This window comes from Clytia hemisphaerica, unplaced genomic scaffold (genome assembly GCF_902728285.1).
Source record: "Clytia hemisphaerica strain Z4C2 unplaced genomic scaffold, Clytia hemisphaerica genome assembly, whole genome shotgun sequence".
Taxonomy (NCBI): Eukaryota; Metazoa; Cnidaria; class Hydrozoa; order Leptothecata; family Clytiidae; genus Clytia; species Clytia hemisphaerica.
Genome location: NW_027103495.1, coordinates 43,044 through 59,734, shown reverse-complemented (window position 1 = coordinate 59,734; position 16,691 = coordinate 43,044). Strand labels below are relative to the sequence as shown.

The 16,691-nt window shown below is 34.6% G+C and overlaps 1 protein-coding gene across 2 annotated transcripts in view; it reads left to right on the top strand.

The window, feature by feature from the left end:
* The window catches only part of LOC136798680 (cyclic nucleotide-binding domain-containing protein 2-like), a 41,366-nt gene extending 26,276 nt beyond the window's left edge, over window positions 1-15,090 (top strand). For both annotated transcript variants that reach the window (XM_067055329.1, XM_067055330.1), the window contains exons 6-12: window positions 7,383-7,534; window positions 9,427-9,568; window positions 10,321-10,520; window positions 11,661-11,740; window positions 12,183-12,331; window positions 13,329-13,492; window positions 14,456-15,090. In XM_067055329.1, coding sequence (XP_066911430.1) covers window positions 7,383-7,534; window positions 9,427-9,568; window positions 10,321-10,520; window positions 11,661-11,740; window positions 12,183-12,331; window positions 13,329-13,492; window positions 14,456-14,534 — 966 coding nt within the window. In that variant the 3' untranslated portion in view covers window positions 14,535-15,090. The remainder of the gene's footprint in view (window positions 1-7,382; window positions 7,535-9,426; window positions 9,569-10,320; window positions 10,521-11,660; window positions 11,741-12,182; window positions 12,332-13,328; window positions 13,493-14,455) is intronic.
* Window positions 15,091-16,691: the final 1,601 nt, after the last annotated feature.

The following is a 16,691-nucleotide window of genomic DNA, read 5'->3' as shown; positions in this document are numbered from 1 at the left end:
CAATTGTTTTCTGAAACAATGAAAATACAATGATCGCTCTCCACCGTTTTATGAGTCGTTTATCCAGTGTATAATAAATCTTTGATTGCATCATCTGACAAAATATATATAACAACTTGCATGTATATCTGCATTGAATTGTGGGATTGCAACTCGCACAAATGTCAAAAAAGTGAAAAGTAATAATTATGTTATGACGTTGCGGAGCGCTATTTTAAGCCTTAAAATATTCCTAACTTATTCTTCATATTTTGGTCTTCGAAACAAAGTCCTATGTTTTTATTAAGAAAACGTGTATGTGCTATGCTCGGAGAAGAACTTGTCTGAACACTGACCTAGTATCTACGGCTAATCTAATTCATTTCTCTAGAGGATCTGTTGTCAATGTCTTTTCTTATTTGAGATTTTTTAAACCGACCGCTGTGATGGAGTATTGGTGAGAGAGGGGAGACGATGGTTGTTCTTTATAATTCATACTTCATCGCATAGGTCTCCGTACGGGAATTTTTTTATCAAACAGACAATGCGCACGCAGAGTGTACTACGAAGCGATAAACTTATACACTCTGGTACAGAGCAAGAATAACCGGATATTTCAAATTTGTGATGGAATAATTGAGAGTCTGCTACCATATATATTTCATAAAATATGTTTTAGGAGTCTACCATATTACATATTTGAAATTTGAGAAACTTGTCCTACACTTTCCTTCTTTTCCTTCGAAGAGAGGCTTCCATATTTATTCAAATCTCTTGTTTCTGATTGGCTAGTGTCTGACATCTTAAGCTGCGATTGGTTAACGTCATTCTCTTGTTGATTAGAAGGTGGTGGTAATCTTTTTGTCAATTTTCTCCACATCTTTTGCCTGATTTTTGGGTTGAGCAAAACGTATAGAATACCATCGAAGAAACTATTCACGCGATTTAATACAACGACCCACGTGTCCCCGTATTCCGGGATCCCGTAAACATGAACTAAATGCGGTACCGTAATGAATAGAATAAACGTCAATACGATGAAAAACGGTGCGAAAATCTTGGACGTGTTTAATTTGAAATGTGAGTACGTCTTTCGGAATAAACGATATAAGTAGGTATAAACACAGATGAAGAGAATGATTATCATTCCCTGTATTGTCAATATACAGTAATCATTGATCTGTTGGATGAAAACAAACGAAATTTGTTGGAAATGTAAAGAGAGTGCAATAAAGAGTATCATCAATATCATACTCATCCATAAACCAATACTAAACAACAAACGATGTTGATAGAAAAATGACGTATAATATTTTATGTGGAGATAAACTTCCATGTATCTCTCTAATGTCAATAATATGAGACCTCCACAATAAGGAATGTTTACGGTATATCTGCAAACATTAGCGACTTCGAAAGCGTATGTCACTGGTGTTGCAAGTCGTATAACGTGCCATAGTCCCATAAGTGTCTCACTTAATAATACGGAGATGATAAAACTGTGTTCTTTTGCTTGATCGTATCTCCATAATAATGAGACACAGATGACATGAAGGATCAAGTCTATAGCTGTAATTGTAACATTCAAAGCTATTAAAATCATACTCGTTGCTTATTTCCGGTATTTCTAGTTGAAGAATCGCAATTAAGCCGCAAAATCCCATCTAGTGGTCCATTTCACTATATCTCAACATTGGATAACGATACCAAAGTTCTAACTCGTCAGTGAACTAGATCATCATCAGATGTATTGCACTGAAAATTGAATGGAGCCTTCGATTTCTTCTTTTGAATGCAATATAGTTTTCACCTTTTTCTACTACAATATTTTAAATCTTCACAATTGATACTGCCGTTGCATAGTTTGGTATTTTGTCCTTTTAAGTTTCCAATTTCTTGTGTTTATCTATTTATCAAATCCTCATAACATTTTCTTTTAGTACCCGCCTCTCGTTAATTAAAAACAAACTCCCATTTCTCAGTTTTCAACTTGATTAATCAAACGAAAAAGGGCAGAAAATGAAAATGAATTATGATATACTTTTAATAAATATCTCTTCTTTTATCATGAATACATAAATCTCACGAAAATGAAAATATGTTTGCTTACTACTTGTTTCGTGTAGGGAAGATATTCAAATAATTTGTTCGATTGAGAACAAGGAAGCAAAAAGAAAGAGAAAATTCTTGAAGAATTGATAAACAAGACTAGATAAACATTCAAGAAATACCCCATCGGTATTTTTGCACTGGTTCTAAACATAAAGCCTGCACTATTTCTTACACCCCTGTCTCGCAGCCCTGGTGGAACTTTTTTCCTCTGTGGGTATAAAAACTACTATTAAAATCCATTGAAATCCCAATGGGGATTGAAATTCTATTGTTCCAAGCGGGGAAGGGTTTGGAGTTAAATTTTCATCAAAGTCAATTTACCAGTGGGGCTGAAATCTCAAGGTATTTTCCCACCGGGATGAAATTTTTTGCCAAATTTTCCAGTGGGGCTGGTGTCCCAATAGGCTGCACACATCCCCTCTGATAAGTTTTGATATATAACTATATAAACTATATAACTAATTTGTGGATGCATGCAGCTTAGGGTCCCAACGGGTCTTTGAAACAGGAGTGTATTCTTCTTCAAATAAAAGATAATGCTTCCGTTTTTACTGGTATCGGTTCGTTTCAGAGTGACCACCGATCCCATTAAAGATTGCCCAGCTGGCACACAACGTTGTTTCAACGTTTATCGAACGTTCACAACGTTCATATAACGTTAGATAAACGTTGAAACAACGTTTTGTGCCAGCTGGGTGTACTTATTACAGTTCAATGTAACCTTTTTGTAGTGAAAAAGACTTTTTTGAAAAAGATTGGTTTAGACAATGCATCTATGGCTGAACTGAAAAATAAATTTTCAGAAGCATTTTCTAATAACTGAGGATCTGACAAACCTTTGATCAACTGAGTTCTCAGCAAAAGGAAAATTAGTCCACCTCTTTCTTCGTATAAAAAACATTCAAGTACGCCTTTTGCTTTTGCGCTTGCTTTTTATCGCCCTATGAATGCTGTTGCTGTTGATAAACTTCAACGGCGCACTTTCGCATATTAATAAAATTTTCGAGAAAGAGAAGACCTACAACTACCCAATGATAACGTAGAACGCTGTTTTCGTTCGTTACGTGACAGTAAGTACAGGAAAATATGAATACGTAAAGTTTTCAGTCGATAATGTTAATTAGTAGGGAAAATTTGCCGTGTTATAGTTTCGGAAAAGGTTTCAAAGCTGACCATGGTTATCGTTTAGCTGTTCCTTCATAGTTTTACGGTCACGATGTTCCAATTTAAATAAATTTTCAAGATAATCCCTCAAGTTTCGATTAAGGCTAACAAAATGATATCATTATGTTAATTTTTTCTCATCTTTCCGATCTTGGGACAAATATAGGTTTCACCAATCTTATAAAATAGGATATCAAAGTATGCGTGAAATTTTTAATGATATTTTTCCAAATATTTTTTTAATTACAACGAAAAAGAATTTAAAGTACTTAAAAAAGCTTATTTTTAACCCAAGTGGTACCTAACGTTATTTCGGTGTTTTATGTATATTCTGTGAAGCTTATCTGATATTGCTCTGATACTATCTTTGGGTAAAATTAGTTGGACCCAACTACTCCCAAAAGTGAAGACTAGGGTTCAGAACGCTTCAAAATCTGTGACGCAGTCCGGTCAAATTCTGTAATCCAAACCATTTCAGATGTTAAGAGATTTTCCCAACCTTCAAAGCAAAAAGATTTTCTACATCAGATGCCAGATACTTCCGACGCTGATCTAGCCTTTGTTAACGGCGTTAGTGGATGTTCGTTTCATATTATTTTGACAGCTGCACATGAGGCTTTCTGATGAGACTGATGTACCACTTGAACACCCCCTTCTCACAGACCCACTGGGACCATATTGTGCTATTTCTTCCATCCCTACTGAATTTTCTGGTTCGAAAACAATGGAATTCAAATCCCCAGCCATGGTTTAACAGAGGAATATCGATCCCCATCCATTTTTTCCCGTTATCTTTGCTCTCATTGGCTGAAAAATCCCACCATGACTGTGAGAAGGTGTATTGGAGCATAAAAAATCAAAAAATTTAAAATCTAAATCAGTTCTTTTGAATGCTGGTATTCCTTGGAATATATTTACCATATTTGTTTTTGGATTGGCTACATAGCCGCCAATATTCACTACAACGAAAAATCTAAAACCGTTAAGGCCGGTCTCCACTTTCGCGCGACGTGAGCGAAAACTTGACGCTTTTGTAAGGTCATTGATCGGTTGAAAAATGAAGCAATTCCATTGGTCGAAATTGACGTGACGGATGAAAAAAGTAGAACTTCCTTAAAAATTATTTTTTGTTCGCGCAAAACATTTTTATGACATAATTTTTTCTTCAGGCAAAAAAAACTGTCGCCCATTTCGCGCGAAAGTGGAGTCCAGCCTCTAGAGCAAATTGTCTCAAATAATCGTCTTTTTATTTATTTCAAATCTATTTCTTCTACTTCGCTCGTATTCGTATTTTGAGAAGTTGTTCTCGATAAATCATCTTTCTTTTCGTTACCAGCTTTTTTCGTAATTCTCTTTTTACTCGATCTATATTTCCGAAACAATTTTCCACGAATTTTCGGATTAAAGAGTACGTATAGTAAACCATCAGTAATACTGTTCACCCGATTCAATACTAAAACCCAAGTCTCATCGGTATCGGGAAAGCCATACAAATAAACCATAATCGGAATGGTTAGAAAACATATGAAAGTTAAGACGATAAAAAATGGCGTGAACACTTTTGTCGTTTTGATTTGTCTGTTTTTGCGAAATAATTTGTACAAATAGATGTAAACAAACATAAACAAACAAACAATGACAGCATGGATTACCACCAAACAGATAATATTTATATCGTAAATTTTATCAATTGAAGGGTTGAACTTTAGAAATACTCCCAAGATGGCGCTGATGTAGCAAACGACCATTATTAGCCATAAACCAAAACATAATTTCAAACGATGTAGATAGAAAAATGACCTGTAGTATTTTATGTGGAGATAAACTTCCATGTATCTCTCTAATGTTAATAAGATGAGACCTCCACAATAAGGAATGTTCATACAGAAGCTCCACAATGTTAAAGCTGAGTACAAAGTCTGGTGAACTTTGTTTTGCATCAAATAAAATGCGATTTGAAGTGCACTGAATATCATTTCAGATAGGATAACAGAGATAAGAAAACATTGGTTCTTGGGTTTATCATATCTCCATAATATGATCAAGCATGATATATGAAGAATTATGACGAGAAATGACAATGTCATAAATATTATCCAGAGATGCATCATTGTTGCTTGTGAATCTGTTTTGGACTGAGAAGCAACTGTTCAAAAAAGGTTAATCTGGCAGACTGTTGATACTTTTCATATTTTCAATTAAAGTTTACAGTATGCGTCTAGCAAACATCTGAAAAACTAAATTGGAAAAACCAACATTCTCTAAGAAAGAGATGCTTTCTGATAGATAAATTAATGGCTGAATCAATACCACTCGTGTGAAAAAGATTTTTCTGTTCTTCTTCTTGCTTTTACTGGTGGGGGTAAGTTGAAAAATTCTGTTGTACTTTTTTCCACGCTTCAATCTATAGGAACGCACTTCTTTGAGATATGACCTAGCTTAAAAACCAAGCCAAATCAAAACCCCTTTGTCCCGGTGGGAAAAATATGCACCCTCCAATTTCAGCCCGACTGGGAAATTGACTTCGGTTTCATCCCATTTGAAATTCAATGTAAAACATTGAATAATAAAACCATCCCCACTGATTTGTTATGAGCTTGGAAAATAGATTTTCTATCACTTTTCGAATTTCGATAGAAATTTTTGCCAAACAGGGATGTTGAAATGTAGAAAATTCGATGCAGTTGACCTATGTATTTCCCGGATTTTCAACTATCTTCTCGAAAAGATTAGAGAAGTAGTTAGCTGAGAGTATAGCCCGAAAGCTTGGAGATGAAAAAAAATGTTACTGAATACTATAATCTTTTTAGGAATTTGTTTTAGCAATTTGTTTTGGCAAAATATTTTGATTCGGTTTCTTTATGCTTCTGCGCATGTATTATCAGCCCGTATTTTGATTTTGACTAGCAATCTTGAAACAGCAAATACTTTCCGTGTTAAAATTTTTGGGAATTCTCCATTACTGTACACGTCAAATGACAAAATATTTTTTAAGTTCAATGCCATGATCTTTTCAAGAAAAGATTGTTCTAGCTGATACACTTTATAACATTGCCCTCACGCTCTCAGGTTGGAAGTAATTGAGTATCATAGATCCTGGCTAACTAAAGTACGGTGATCTAAAGTTAATTTCAAATGAAAAAAAACTGTAAAAGGCCTGATGACTGGCGATTATGTGCCTACTTAACATCGCATGTCGATGAAAATACGAGTCTCAAGTTTCGAAATCTTCATAAACGTCACTATTTTGAATGTATAGCTGCTTGTTTTTACGTTCGTTAACAAATACACCATATCAACTCAAACATTAGTAAATCTCCCCCGTATATTTCTTTAGTATTACATTTCATTCTCTTTAAGTTGAACTCAGATTGGAAATCTAATTTGTTCAGATTGCAGAGTAGCCTTGATATCCTTGATACAATTCACAAATTGCGTTTAGCAAACAAATAGTTAAATCTGGGGTTTTTCCACAACCAGCGCCGAAATACAATGGCAATTTTGGGTATTTTCAGAATTTAAAACTCTGGCCATAATTGCAGTTTCACTTTCTTTCATGGGATTTTTCGATTTGGGAGTAATTAAGGCTATACTTTCAGCCTTATTGCTTAGATCCTGAGATCCTAAGTCGTAAGTCTAATGTTAAAACTCTACTTTCAAAGCGAACTTCAAAGCACTTAAAAATTACTTGAGGGAATTCCCCTTTTAGTAACACAAGCATTTTTAGTCTGGACTAATTTCATAGTAGTTCGTTTTTTTATGATGATTTCTCCACAGATCTGTAAAGCCCGAAGGGCTAGATTTGCGGCTTTTATTGAAAAGTGAAGCCTAGGTTTGTAAGGATTTCCTACCAAAGTCACGTGACTAAAATATGCAATTTCACCGGTTTGAGAGATGTGAAATAGCGTTTGACGCCCACTTTTTTTGATCTCGCGCTCCGAAAACAATTAAAATGCTAGATCCTATCCATCGGCACGAAATTTAAAAAGTCAAATTTTTGCTTCACTTTTTTTTGCTGGAGAAAGCTTAAAGTTGCCTATCTAGCCCTTCGGGCTTTACAGATATCTGTGGATTTCTCTCGTCTTCGTACTCAGGCTAATTTGTTGTTCATTTTTTTTCTATTCCAGGAGCTAGCATTGCTTCAATTGAACTCATTCCGATCGGCGACCATCGTGACACGTGACGACACGGAATTCCTGATTGTACCACGTGATGTTTTCAGTAATGTTTGTCCAAAAGCATTGGATGCAGAATTGAATATCAAAATTGATTTGATTAAGTAAGGTCAATACTTATCATGAATTTATGATATTCATGACGCAATGTTTTCTACGGAAAGAGCCCGTTTTTAGCCAGTAGTGGCAAATTTTATACAAGTTTTGTCTAGTTAAAATTTACCACTACTGGCTAAAACCGGGGTATTTCCGTAGAAAACATTACGTCATGAATATCACGACTTTGTAATATAAACCTTTGGCCTACTAGGGCTTTTAGGTAGGTGAACCTAGACATCCCAAAAGCGACCCTTAGAGGTCCCATTTTGGAAACTTCCTATTCTTAGAGAGATTTTTTTTTGACTTTTTAATGTCAAAATTGATTTAATCAAGTAAAGCTAACTCTTATCATGAGTTTTCACTCTGGTAGTAGTTAGAGGTTATCGGGTATGCAGACTAGACCTCCGAAAAAACGACTCCTAGTGAGGTGATTTCGGGAACTTCCTTGTCAAAATTGATTTGATCAAGTAAGGCTAAGTCTTATCATGAGTTTTCACTCTGGTAGTAGTTAGAGGTTATCGGATATGCAGACTAGACCTCCGAAAAAACGACTCCTAGTGAGGTGATTTCGGGAACTTCCTTGTCAAAATTGATTTGATCAAGTAAGGCTAAGTCTTATCATAAGTAGGCTAGGGGACGTCGGGTAGGTGTAGACTAGAACTATGGTCTGAAAATTTCGTTATCAAGAGATACGAAGTACTTACGTTTTCTAAGTTTTGAAAACGAAAGTACTTCATAGCTCGAGATAGAAAAACTTTCAGACCATGGTTCTGACCTTTTTCTTAATCAGCATAAAACTTTTGATCGATTGGTATATAATGTGGGGTTTTAAGCTCAAAAAATATTTTTCTTAGGCTAGCAGAGCCTAAGAGCCTATGTGACGAAAGAAAGTTTTGAATCCGCCATTATGGATTTCGAAATTCATGTAGAAATTTTTCTGAATTTTATTATTTGAACGGTAGGCAAGACCCTCCGAAAATTTCAAGTAAATCAAGTAAGCCAATCAAATGTTACAGCCACGCCAATTTGGAACCAAAAGTAGTCATTTCAAAAAATTAAAATCGAAAGTGCTTCATATCTCCAGATAACGAAATTTTCAGACCATAGTTCTGACATTTTTCTTAATCAGCATAAAATTTGTGATCGATTGGTATATGATATTACTATGTTTAAAGTTAAATTTTCAAGCCATGCAGAGGGCTAAAAAGGGTTGAAAATCTAAAATCCGCCATTATGGAAATTTGTGCCTGATCCAAATAACGCCACACACGTTTTCTGACTCTTCAAGGACTATACTTTCATGATCAAAAGAAAAAATGACTATACGCCGATGTGCATACGAGACCTAACTCAGCTCCTAGAGTATTTGGGGACTTCCTTATAGAGATTATTCAATGGTTAGAATTGATTTAATCAAGTGAGAATAACCAGTCCAACTTTTTCCGTGAGTTATCATACTCATCTTAAGGTCATTACGGCAAAAGGGATACGTTGTCACGTAGGGACCTAGGAGCACCGCTTCCTATATGCCGATTTGAAAGCACTTATACAGGTGGTTCAATCTGGCGTAGACTCCAATTGTGGTTAATATCGTTTCTAAGCTTTTATACAATCATCAAATGACCTTTGAAAACTTTGATTTAGCAAATTAACGGTTTTAGGAATCCCAAATATTGCTCATTGGTCTTATCTTTTTCTTCCTGGTTATTTATTTTCCGAAGTTTTTGGCTGACTCGTTGACTCAATGTTAAATATGACTTGTTGGATTTGGCATGCTTTATCCAACAATTGTCGTAACCTTTAATATTTTCGATAGTGATCTAATGAAGAATGAATGAAACAAAGAAATTAGTCAAATTTTCGCTCATTAAATATAAATGATGTCTCTATCTGCCAGAGAAACTCGAGTATTCCAGACTTGGAGTGAAGAATCACTACAAGCACTTTGTTTGGACTCAAGAGTCAATCAATATCCAACAAATTCGGTGATCGTTGGCAACTCTAAACGAAATGAAGAATGGCTTTTCATGTGTCTGGAGGTAAAGGAATTAAATTTTACAGTTTATCTCTAAGGTGGAATGTAATAGACCTTTTCATTCTCGTGTCTCCACCCCATTTTTCTTTTAATAACATTTGTGTTTCTCTCACTTTTGTCCCTGGGACAATGGAGCAAAATTGATTCGAAGGGACAAAATCAGCGTGTTTTTGGGTATTTCGCTCACTTTTCGTCCCATGAAACAAAGAATCGAAAGAAACCATGAAACACGGACTTTCTTTCTTGTGTTGGTGGGATGGAACATGTTGCATTGCGCAACACGAAAAATCTTTTCGTGTCCCCAAGCATTTAGAAAAAATGAGTTAACGCTTTTCGTTTTTACCTTATTGTTATTAAATATATCGAATTATCTCTGTCTTTAACATAAGGGGGGTCTCGCTATTTCAACATATTCGAAATTTTGTGTAATTCAAATAAGATTGCTTATGTCGGTTGGATTTCAGTTATTCAGGGACATTTGTATTCCCCGTAAGGCTAAATTTAGGCAATATTCCCATATCATTAAAGGTTCAGATATCATTAGAAGAAATCAAAATCTTTCCATGATGAAGCACGAGCAGATTCTGCAAACCTGCAAACAATTCGATGTCTCGATTTCCTCGTAAAAATGCAAAGCAATAAAAAGGTTAAGCTCGAAATGGGTTACGAAATTTTCTATTGTAGGAGCTCCCGGCTATTCGAGGTAAATTCCCATCCTCCTTGAAACCTTGTATAACCACTGTATTTATTTCTAAGGGTAAATGTATGGCAGTGAAGAGACTGAAATTCGATCCGAAAGACTATGCAACCACACCCTGCAATAGGAGCCACACCCTTGATGATGTGGAAGAGAATCCTTTGATTCCATCCATCAATATTCGATCACCATCATCATCATCTGCAACATCCACAAGTAAAGACCGAATCCTTCAAGATTGGACAAATAAATTTAAAAGGTTCGTATCTGCATTTTGTATTGATACAGATTAATATAGCGTCGTACACGTCATAATTATTTCAACAAGAAATTTGTATGAGTTCCAGCAACGACTTAATAAAATAGATGGACCAAGAACTTCATACAATGGCTCTTAGAAATCTTTTGTTTTCTATTCATTTTGTATTCTTTCATCTTGCCGTCTTTCCGCCGTCCGTGTAAGTCATATTACAAAGAAATTAGACTTTTTACAAGCATCTCTAAATGGTGTAAAATCAATTATATCGAATTACTACTGACCATAAACATAATTTTCGATTTTTTTTGCTTACGTCAGATCGCATTTTTAATCATCTTTCTCACAAGATATTTTTCAACATTTTTCGACAACACTGTTGCGCTTTTCAGCGCATTTTCTTTAAGACATTTTTGAAAGGCTCTAACTAAGAAAATAAACGTGCATTCATGATGCGTTCTTAAGATAGAAAACACAAACACTTTCCAAATACAAATGTTATAATTTTAACAATGTTTACTAATTTTTAAGCCTAAAAGTTTGACTTGAAATTAAGAACATATTCACAAAATTTAGGTCATGTGATCAATATCAACCAATAGCTAATCTTAAAAAAATGCTTTTGCACACGGTATGACATTTTAATGATGCAAAAAATCATTAAATTTTTTATGATTCTTACGCGGATCATTTCAATAGGATACTGGTCTATCTATTTTATTAGGTCGTTGGTTCCAGCAGTCCCATAGTTCATTTCAAAAAGCTATTAGCTTTTTTTATATATCGTAATTAATTAACGTGCGAGAGCAATTAACGCAAAGGAGGATGGCATTGCAAGTCGTACAAACGAATAAATTTGTGCCGATTTGTTACTTTTTTTAGATTCTTCGCGTTGTGCTATTGTATTGTGAACCAGTTCACAACAGTCGCCGCCGGTGAAAATCCTTGATTGTTTTATTTCCCTTGTTTAAAACCTACCTGGGATTTTGTGTGCATTCTTACTCTTCTTAGAAAAGTTTGATTTTAGTGAGAGTTGATGTTGAAGCGAATCAGATTCTTTTTCTTTTAATCGTTAGGTGTTATATTAGATCTTCCTGACTGAGGAATTCATTGTTTTGTGTTTTAATGTTTTTCTTTCCATAGGAATGATAATTGTAATTTACCGAACATAATCATAGAAGACCATGCAGAGGATGATTTCCATGATGTCCTTGAACATTCTGGTAAGTAGTAAAGAAAGTAAACGCAAAGGATTCATTCATCTTCTTGACTTGTCGGTAATCTTTTTCCTTTACCATAATTAAAATTGAATTTCAACAAACAAACTAAATGCTGGTTCTTGCAGGTGTCTAATAAATGGGGGGTTCGATTAAACGGAGGGGTTAGCAAAATCTTCAACTTTATTAAGTGGAGGACCTTATTGTCGAATAAACGATCGTCCGCCCGATCGTTTTCCATTTTATGAATATTCATTCTGGTATTGTTTCCTTTTTTTAATTATTATATCTTTTGAAAAGTTGAAAGTTTATTACTTCTTGACTATTTGGAAAATAGTTAGACAAAAATACTTGGATATTTTACTGAAGACCACAGAAGGTTTCTGCAGGCTAAATTTCTCAATCCATCTGGATTATCCTTTAAATATTTTTCTTCTTTTACTTCTAGACGAAATTTCTGTCATCAGAGCCAATGCTAAGGAAGCCATCAAACAGCAACAAAATGAGGTCATTTCAAATTTACAAAAGAGAAGCAAGGATGAAGCCAAGTCAGATATTTTCATGAATATTGCTTGCCTTACAACTGGTGATATTTTCGTAAGTTCGATATTTAAATTACAAATCACACAATTTATTATATTCTTTTATTCTGAAAGTCCATTTGTTTTAATTTTAAGTAAATACACTCTTCTTTTCTACCATTTCGGAAACCATTCCAGCGTAATAAAAAATAATTCCCTGCGCTGGAGTGTTGTTCTCATCTACCTTGTAGCAAAAAGAAGGGAAAACTTAAAGCGGTGAACTTAGAATGAACTGTGCCTTCCTGAAAAAACTTGTCTTAGGGTGTGGCCTCAAATGGCAAAGTTAAAAAATGCATGTAGTGTTATGTTGTTAAAATTAAATCTATTGTTAGGCATTCTGATGCGTGATATTTAAGGTCAGTTGTCCAAAATGGGTCCTCCTTCCCCCTTAAGATTCCGATTCGCACTAAAAGAAAGATTAAAAAAGATGACAGACAGGTCAAGAAGATGAAAGAATCCTTTGTGTTTACTTTCTGATTTTCTTTATTTCTTTCACTAAATTTTACCATGAACTTAGAAATGCTTTTGAGGCCAAGTTTGTAAGTCTATTAAAACTAAATTTCAGTAATCTTTGTTCTGTTTGCCATTTTGTATTAAATGCCTTAATTCTAAAATATCATATACCTTTGGAAAGCACTATAAATTTTGTGTAGAATAATTAAAAGTCATTGCAAAAAAAAGATGCTTACTCTGGAGACCCGGATATTAAGGAGTCCGGATAAAAGAAGGGGGCTGAAAATTTAGTTGGGATAAAAAAAATAGTGAATATTTTGCAGTGAGGATTGGTTTATTTCATTATTTTCAATAGGGATAAAAATAGGAGGATAATTTTCCACCGGGGACGATATTTTTGCCAATTTTTCCAGTGGGAAGGGTACCCGGTGGATCTATGAGAAGGGGATGTAAAATAAGGTTATCATAGACTAAAATTAAGCTTTTTAGAGGAATTTTCTGCTTTTCATAGCTGAAAATATTTTCAAAAATGTGACTGGGTCGTTTACTCTTTTTTCCAGAATTTCTCATCGTTTATGGAGATGGACAAAGATAGTTATGATGAGGATGAAACATCTTTGATCAGTTTAGGATGTAAAGTTGTCCAGATTCGACGTGATTCATTCTTCTATCTCATCAATAGTCGGAATCTATATATGGCCAAAGAAATTGCTGAGTTATCAAGGTAATTTTTAAATTTATTAAGCTGTGCAAACAAACCCGACTAAAATCTGTCCGTTAGCTAACGAGTCTTCGCATTTCAAAATCGTTCGCTGTTAATTTTTGTTCAACTGTTACACCCCTAAGTCACAGACTTGGATGGACCAAACCCCACTGGAAATTTTTTGCCAAACCTTTAGTCCACGTTGGGGAAAATATCCTTTAATTTCAACCCTACTGGAAAATTGACTTTTCATCCCCACTTGAAATTTAAAGGCAAAAATTGCGCTCGAAAACCAATCCCAGGAACAAAAGGATTTCTATTCTCTTTGGGAAGTTTTTATCCCCACTATGGAAAAAAGCTCCTCCGGGGTTGTAAGACAGGGTTGCATTTATAAAGCCCGAAGGGCTAGATGTCGCACTTTAAAGTAGACTAGTAAACTAGTCGTCGAAAACAGACCCATATATAAAACATTCAAGCTCCAAATAAAAAGAATCGAAGAGGTGAGGTTGCGTGTCTTTTCTGAATTTCAAGGTTATTTTCCTTTTCTCTCATGCGCGCTGAATATTTAATAATTTTTTACATTATTTGATATACACTTTTATTATAAGTAATATCCGACTAGTTTGCTAGTCTAGCTTAAAAGCCATCGCGGACAAAAAAAGTGAATATCGGAAAAAATAATGTTGCTATTGTTTTCGAAAACCCGCAAAGCTTCTGATTGGCCAAGCGCTGAAATTCTATTGTAATGTCACGTGACCTAGGTAGGATTTTCTACCTAGCAACGGCACACTTTTCAGCAAAGGTACGCCATCTAGCCATTCGGGCTTTATAAATCTATACTTGTACTGTTTCATTCAGGGATTCCAATCATTTCTTCTCTTCTGCCATAACAAAATAGTGTAATACTATTCTCTATTCCCATTAACATTAGTTCAAACCCTCTTTCATTAACTTTCTTTATTCAATTTTATTTTAAACTAATAGATACCCAAATAACGAACAGCTCGTTGAAATACAGAATCAATCAAAGTTGGAAAACGTATCGTCAAAAATTAGTTCATGACGTCATCAAGAAGAAAGAAGTGAAAAATCATATTAAACATTCATCGAAATGTCAATGTCTTGAAACCAAACGTAAAAAAGATCATTTTCAACGCCATAATTATCCTGTTCTTCCACCCTTGATCGATAATGATACACCCTCAAGAAAACCTTCATTTAATCATCAAGGTCTAACAGTTAAAACAGAGGATTATAGGAGAGGTTCTTTAACGGTCAATATTTTGAACAATGCATATGGAGATCAGCAATAAGACGTTTCATTCATTGGATATTTTCAGATTGTCCGGAAGCTAAATCCTGTATTCAATAGGTTCTAATCTTTTTATTTCTTGGATACAACCAAGTAATTTCTGTTCGGAGAAAATACCCCCTTCTCACAGACCCACTGGAAAAAGGAAAAATTAGCCAAAATATTGTTCCCGGTGGAAAACTTTCCTCCAACTTTTTTGTCTCCACTGAAAATAATTAATACACGGGTTTCGAATTAAATCTGGCGCGAGAGAAAAAATCAAGTAAATAAAAGGAGCGATAAGGGGAAATGCCTTATAAAAGGTTGATAGATTTCCTTTCTTCTCTTTTGAAAGCCAGGTGTTCATTCAAAAGATGTTTTTCTATTTTAAATTCAATAAAAGAAATATGATTAAACGATTGACTTTTTATTTTAATGTTTTTTGTTTTCATAATGACCCATAAAGTCTGTCAAAATGGAAAAATGAGCTAAAATTGCTTGATACACAGCCAATTTTCGTTCTGTTTACTTGATATTTTTCGTGCAAATTTACATGGGATCAAAGCTAAAGCTAAGCAAAAATTTAATTCGAAACCCGTGTATTAAACCAATCCTCACTGCAAAATAGTATTCTATTTTTTCCATCCCCGCTGAATTTTCTGATTTAAAAACAAAAGAATTGAAATCCCCGCTCATAGAAAATATTGGAAAATTAATCCCCATCGAGTTTCAGTCACTTTTTAAAGGATAGAAGTTCTTAGTCGAAAATATCATCCAAGCATGATCCCTCTTTGTTGCCAAATAATATGGTGACCTAGAACCTTTCTTCTCAAATTTTAGGCCCCTCTTCTCAAACGGCTTACAGGCACTTTAACAAATTATCACTTATATTAAATTTTATAAAAACTTTATAACTTATTATTTACTAATTATAATTTATTATTATTACAATAATTTAGTAATTTTCACTGAATTTTGTATCTAAAACGTCATGGAAAAAAATTAACTTTGACTTTGAAATACACTCTGTAAGGTTACGATTCGATCAATGGTTGGTTACATGGGCAATTTAAGTTGGTGATATTTATCGTTTTTAGGAGTTTAAAGGAGCGCTCCTTGTTCTTCCGAATGATGGAATTATCCTAATAGCTACCGTGAAAAGCACAGGTCGAAATCATATATCAACGCTGTGCCGACCAATACAGCTTTTATTCAGCGCGCAATCAACGCATGACGACCATCTAAGATCTTGGATGAAGTTCAAAATTGATATCTTTATTCTCGTCGTTGAAAACACAACTCAAACATTTCATCAATGCTTTTTAAAAAGATTCAGTGATAGAGAATCATAACATAAAGTCTGTCTATTATTTCGCTTCAATTAAAGTGACATTTCCATTATTAAAAGTTTAGTAATTACTGTTATACATTTGGCAGTCGGAACCACTACATAGAAATGGCAACTATTGCCTTAACGGGAAATATATCCCGAACGGGAAACTAAAAATAACCCGAAAAGGAAAGAACTTCCCGATCTAAATTCTCCTCATTTCGGAGTTGACCATTTTGAGATTCATTTTTCAAAACAAATTTGATCAGTCAAATCGGAAAGTTGATTTTTGTAAACAAATAAAACGTTTCCTGTTTTGGATGTAAAAATGCTGAAAAGAAATGGAAAGATGAATATCACATTCATTTGGAAACTGAACGTTTTTGAGGCACCATGTCAAGCAGAACAGAGTTTTTCAGAGCACATATTTATATAGGGAATTCTGAAATCAAAGGTTACCATCATTTTCACACTAGACCTCAAACTGGGGAAGAGTTGGAAGTGGTCAAAGAATTGAAAAATAAGTTTGATGAAAACGCTTTTTTGATCATATCTAATGGGAATCATGTAGACCGTGTTCCTGCAGACCTATGCAGAGT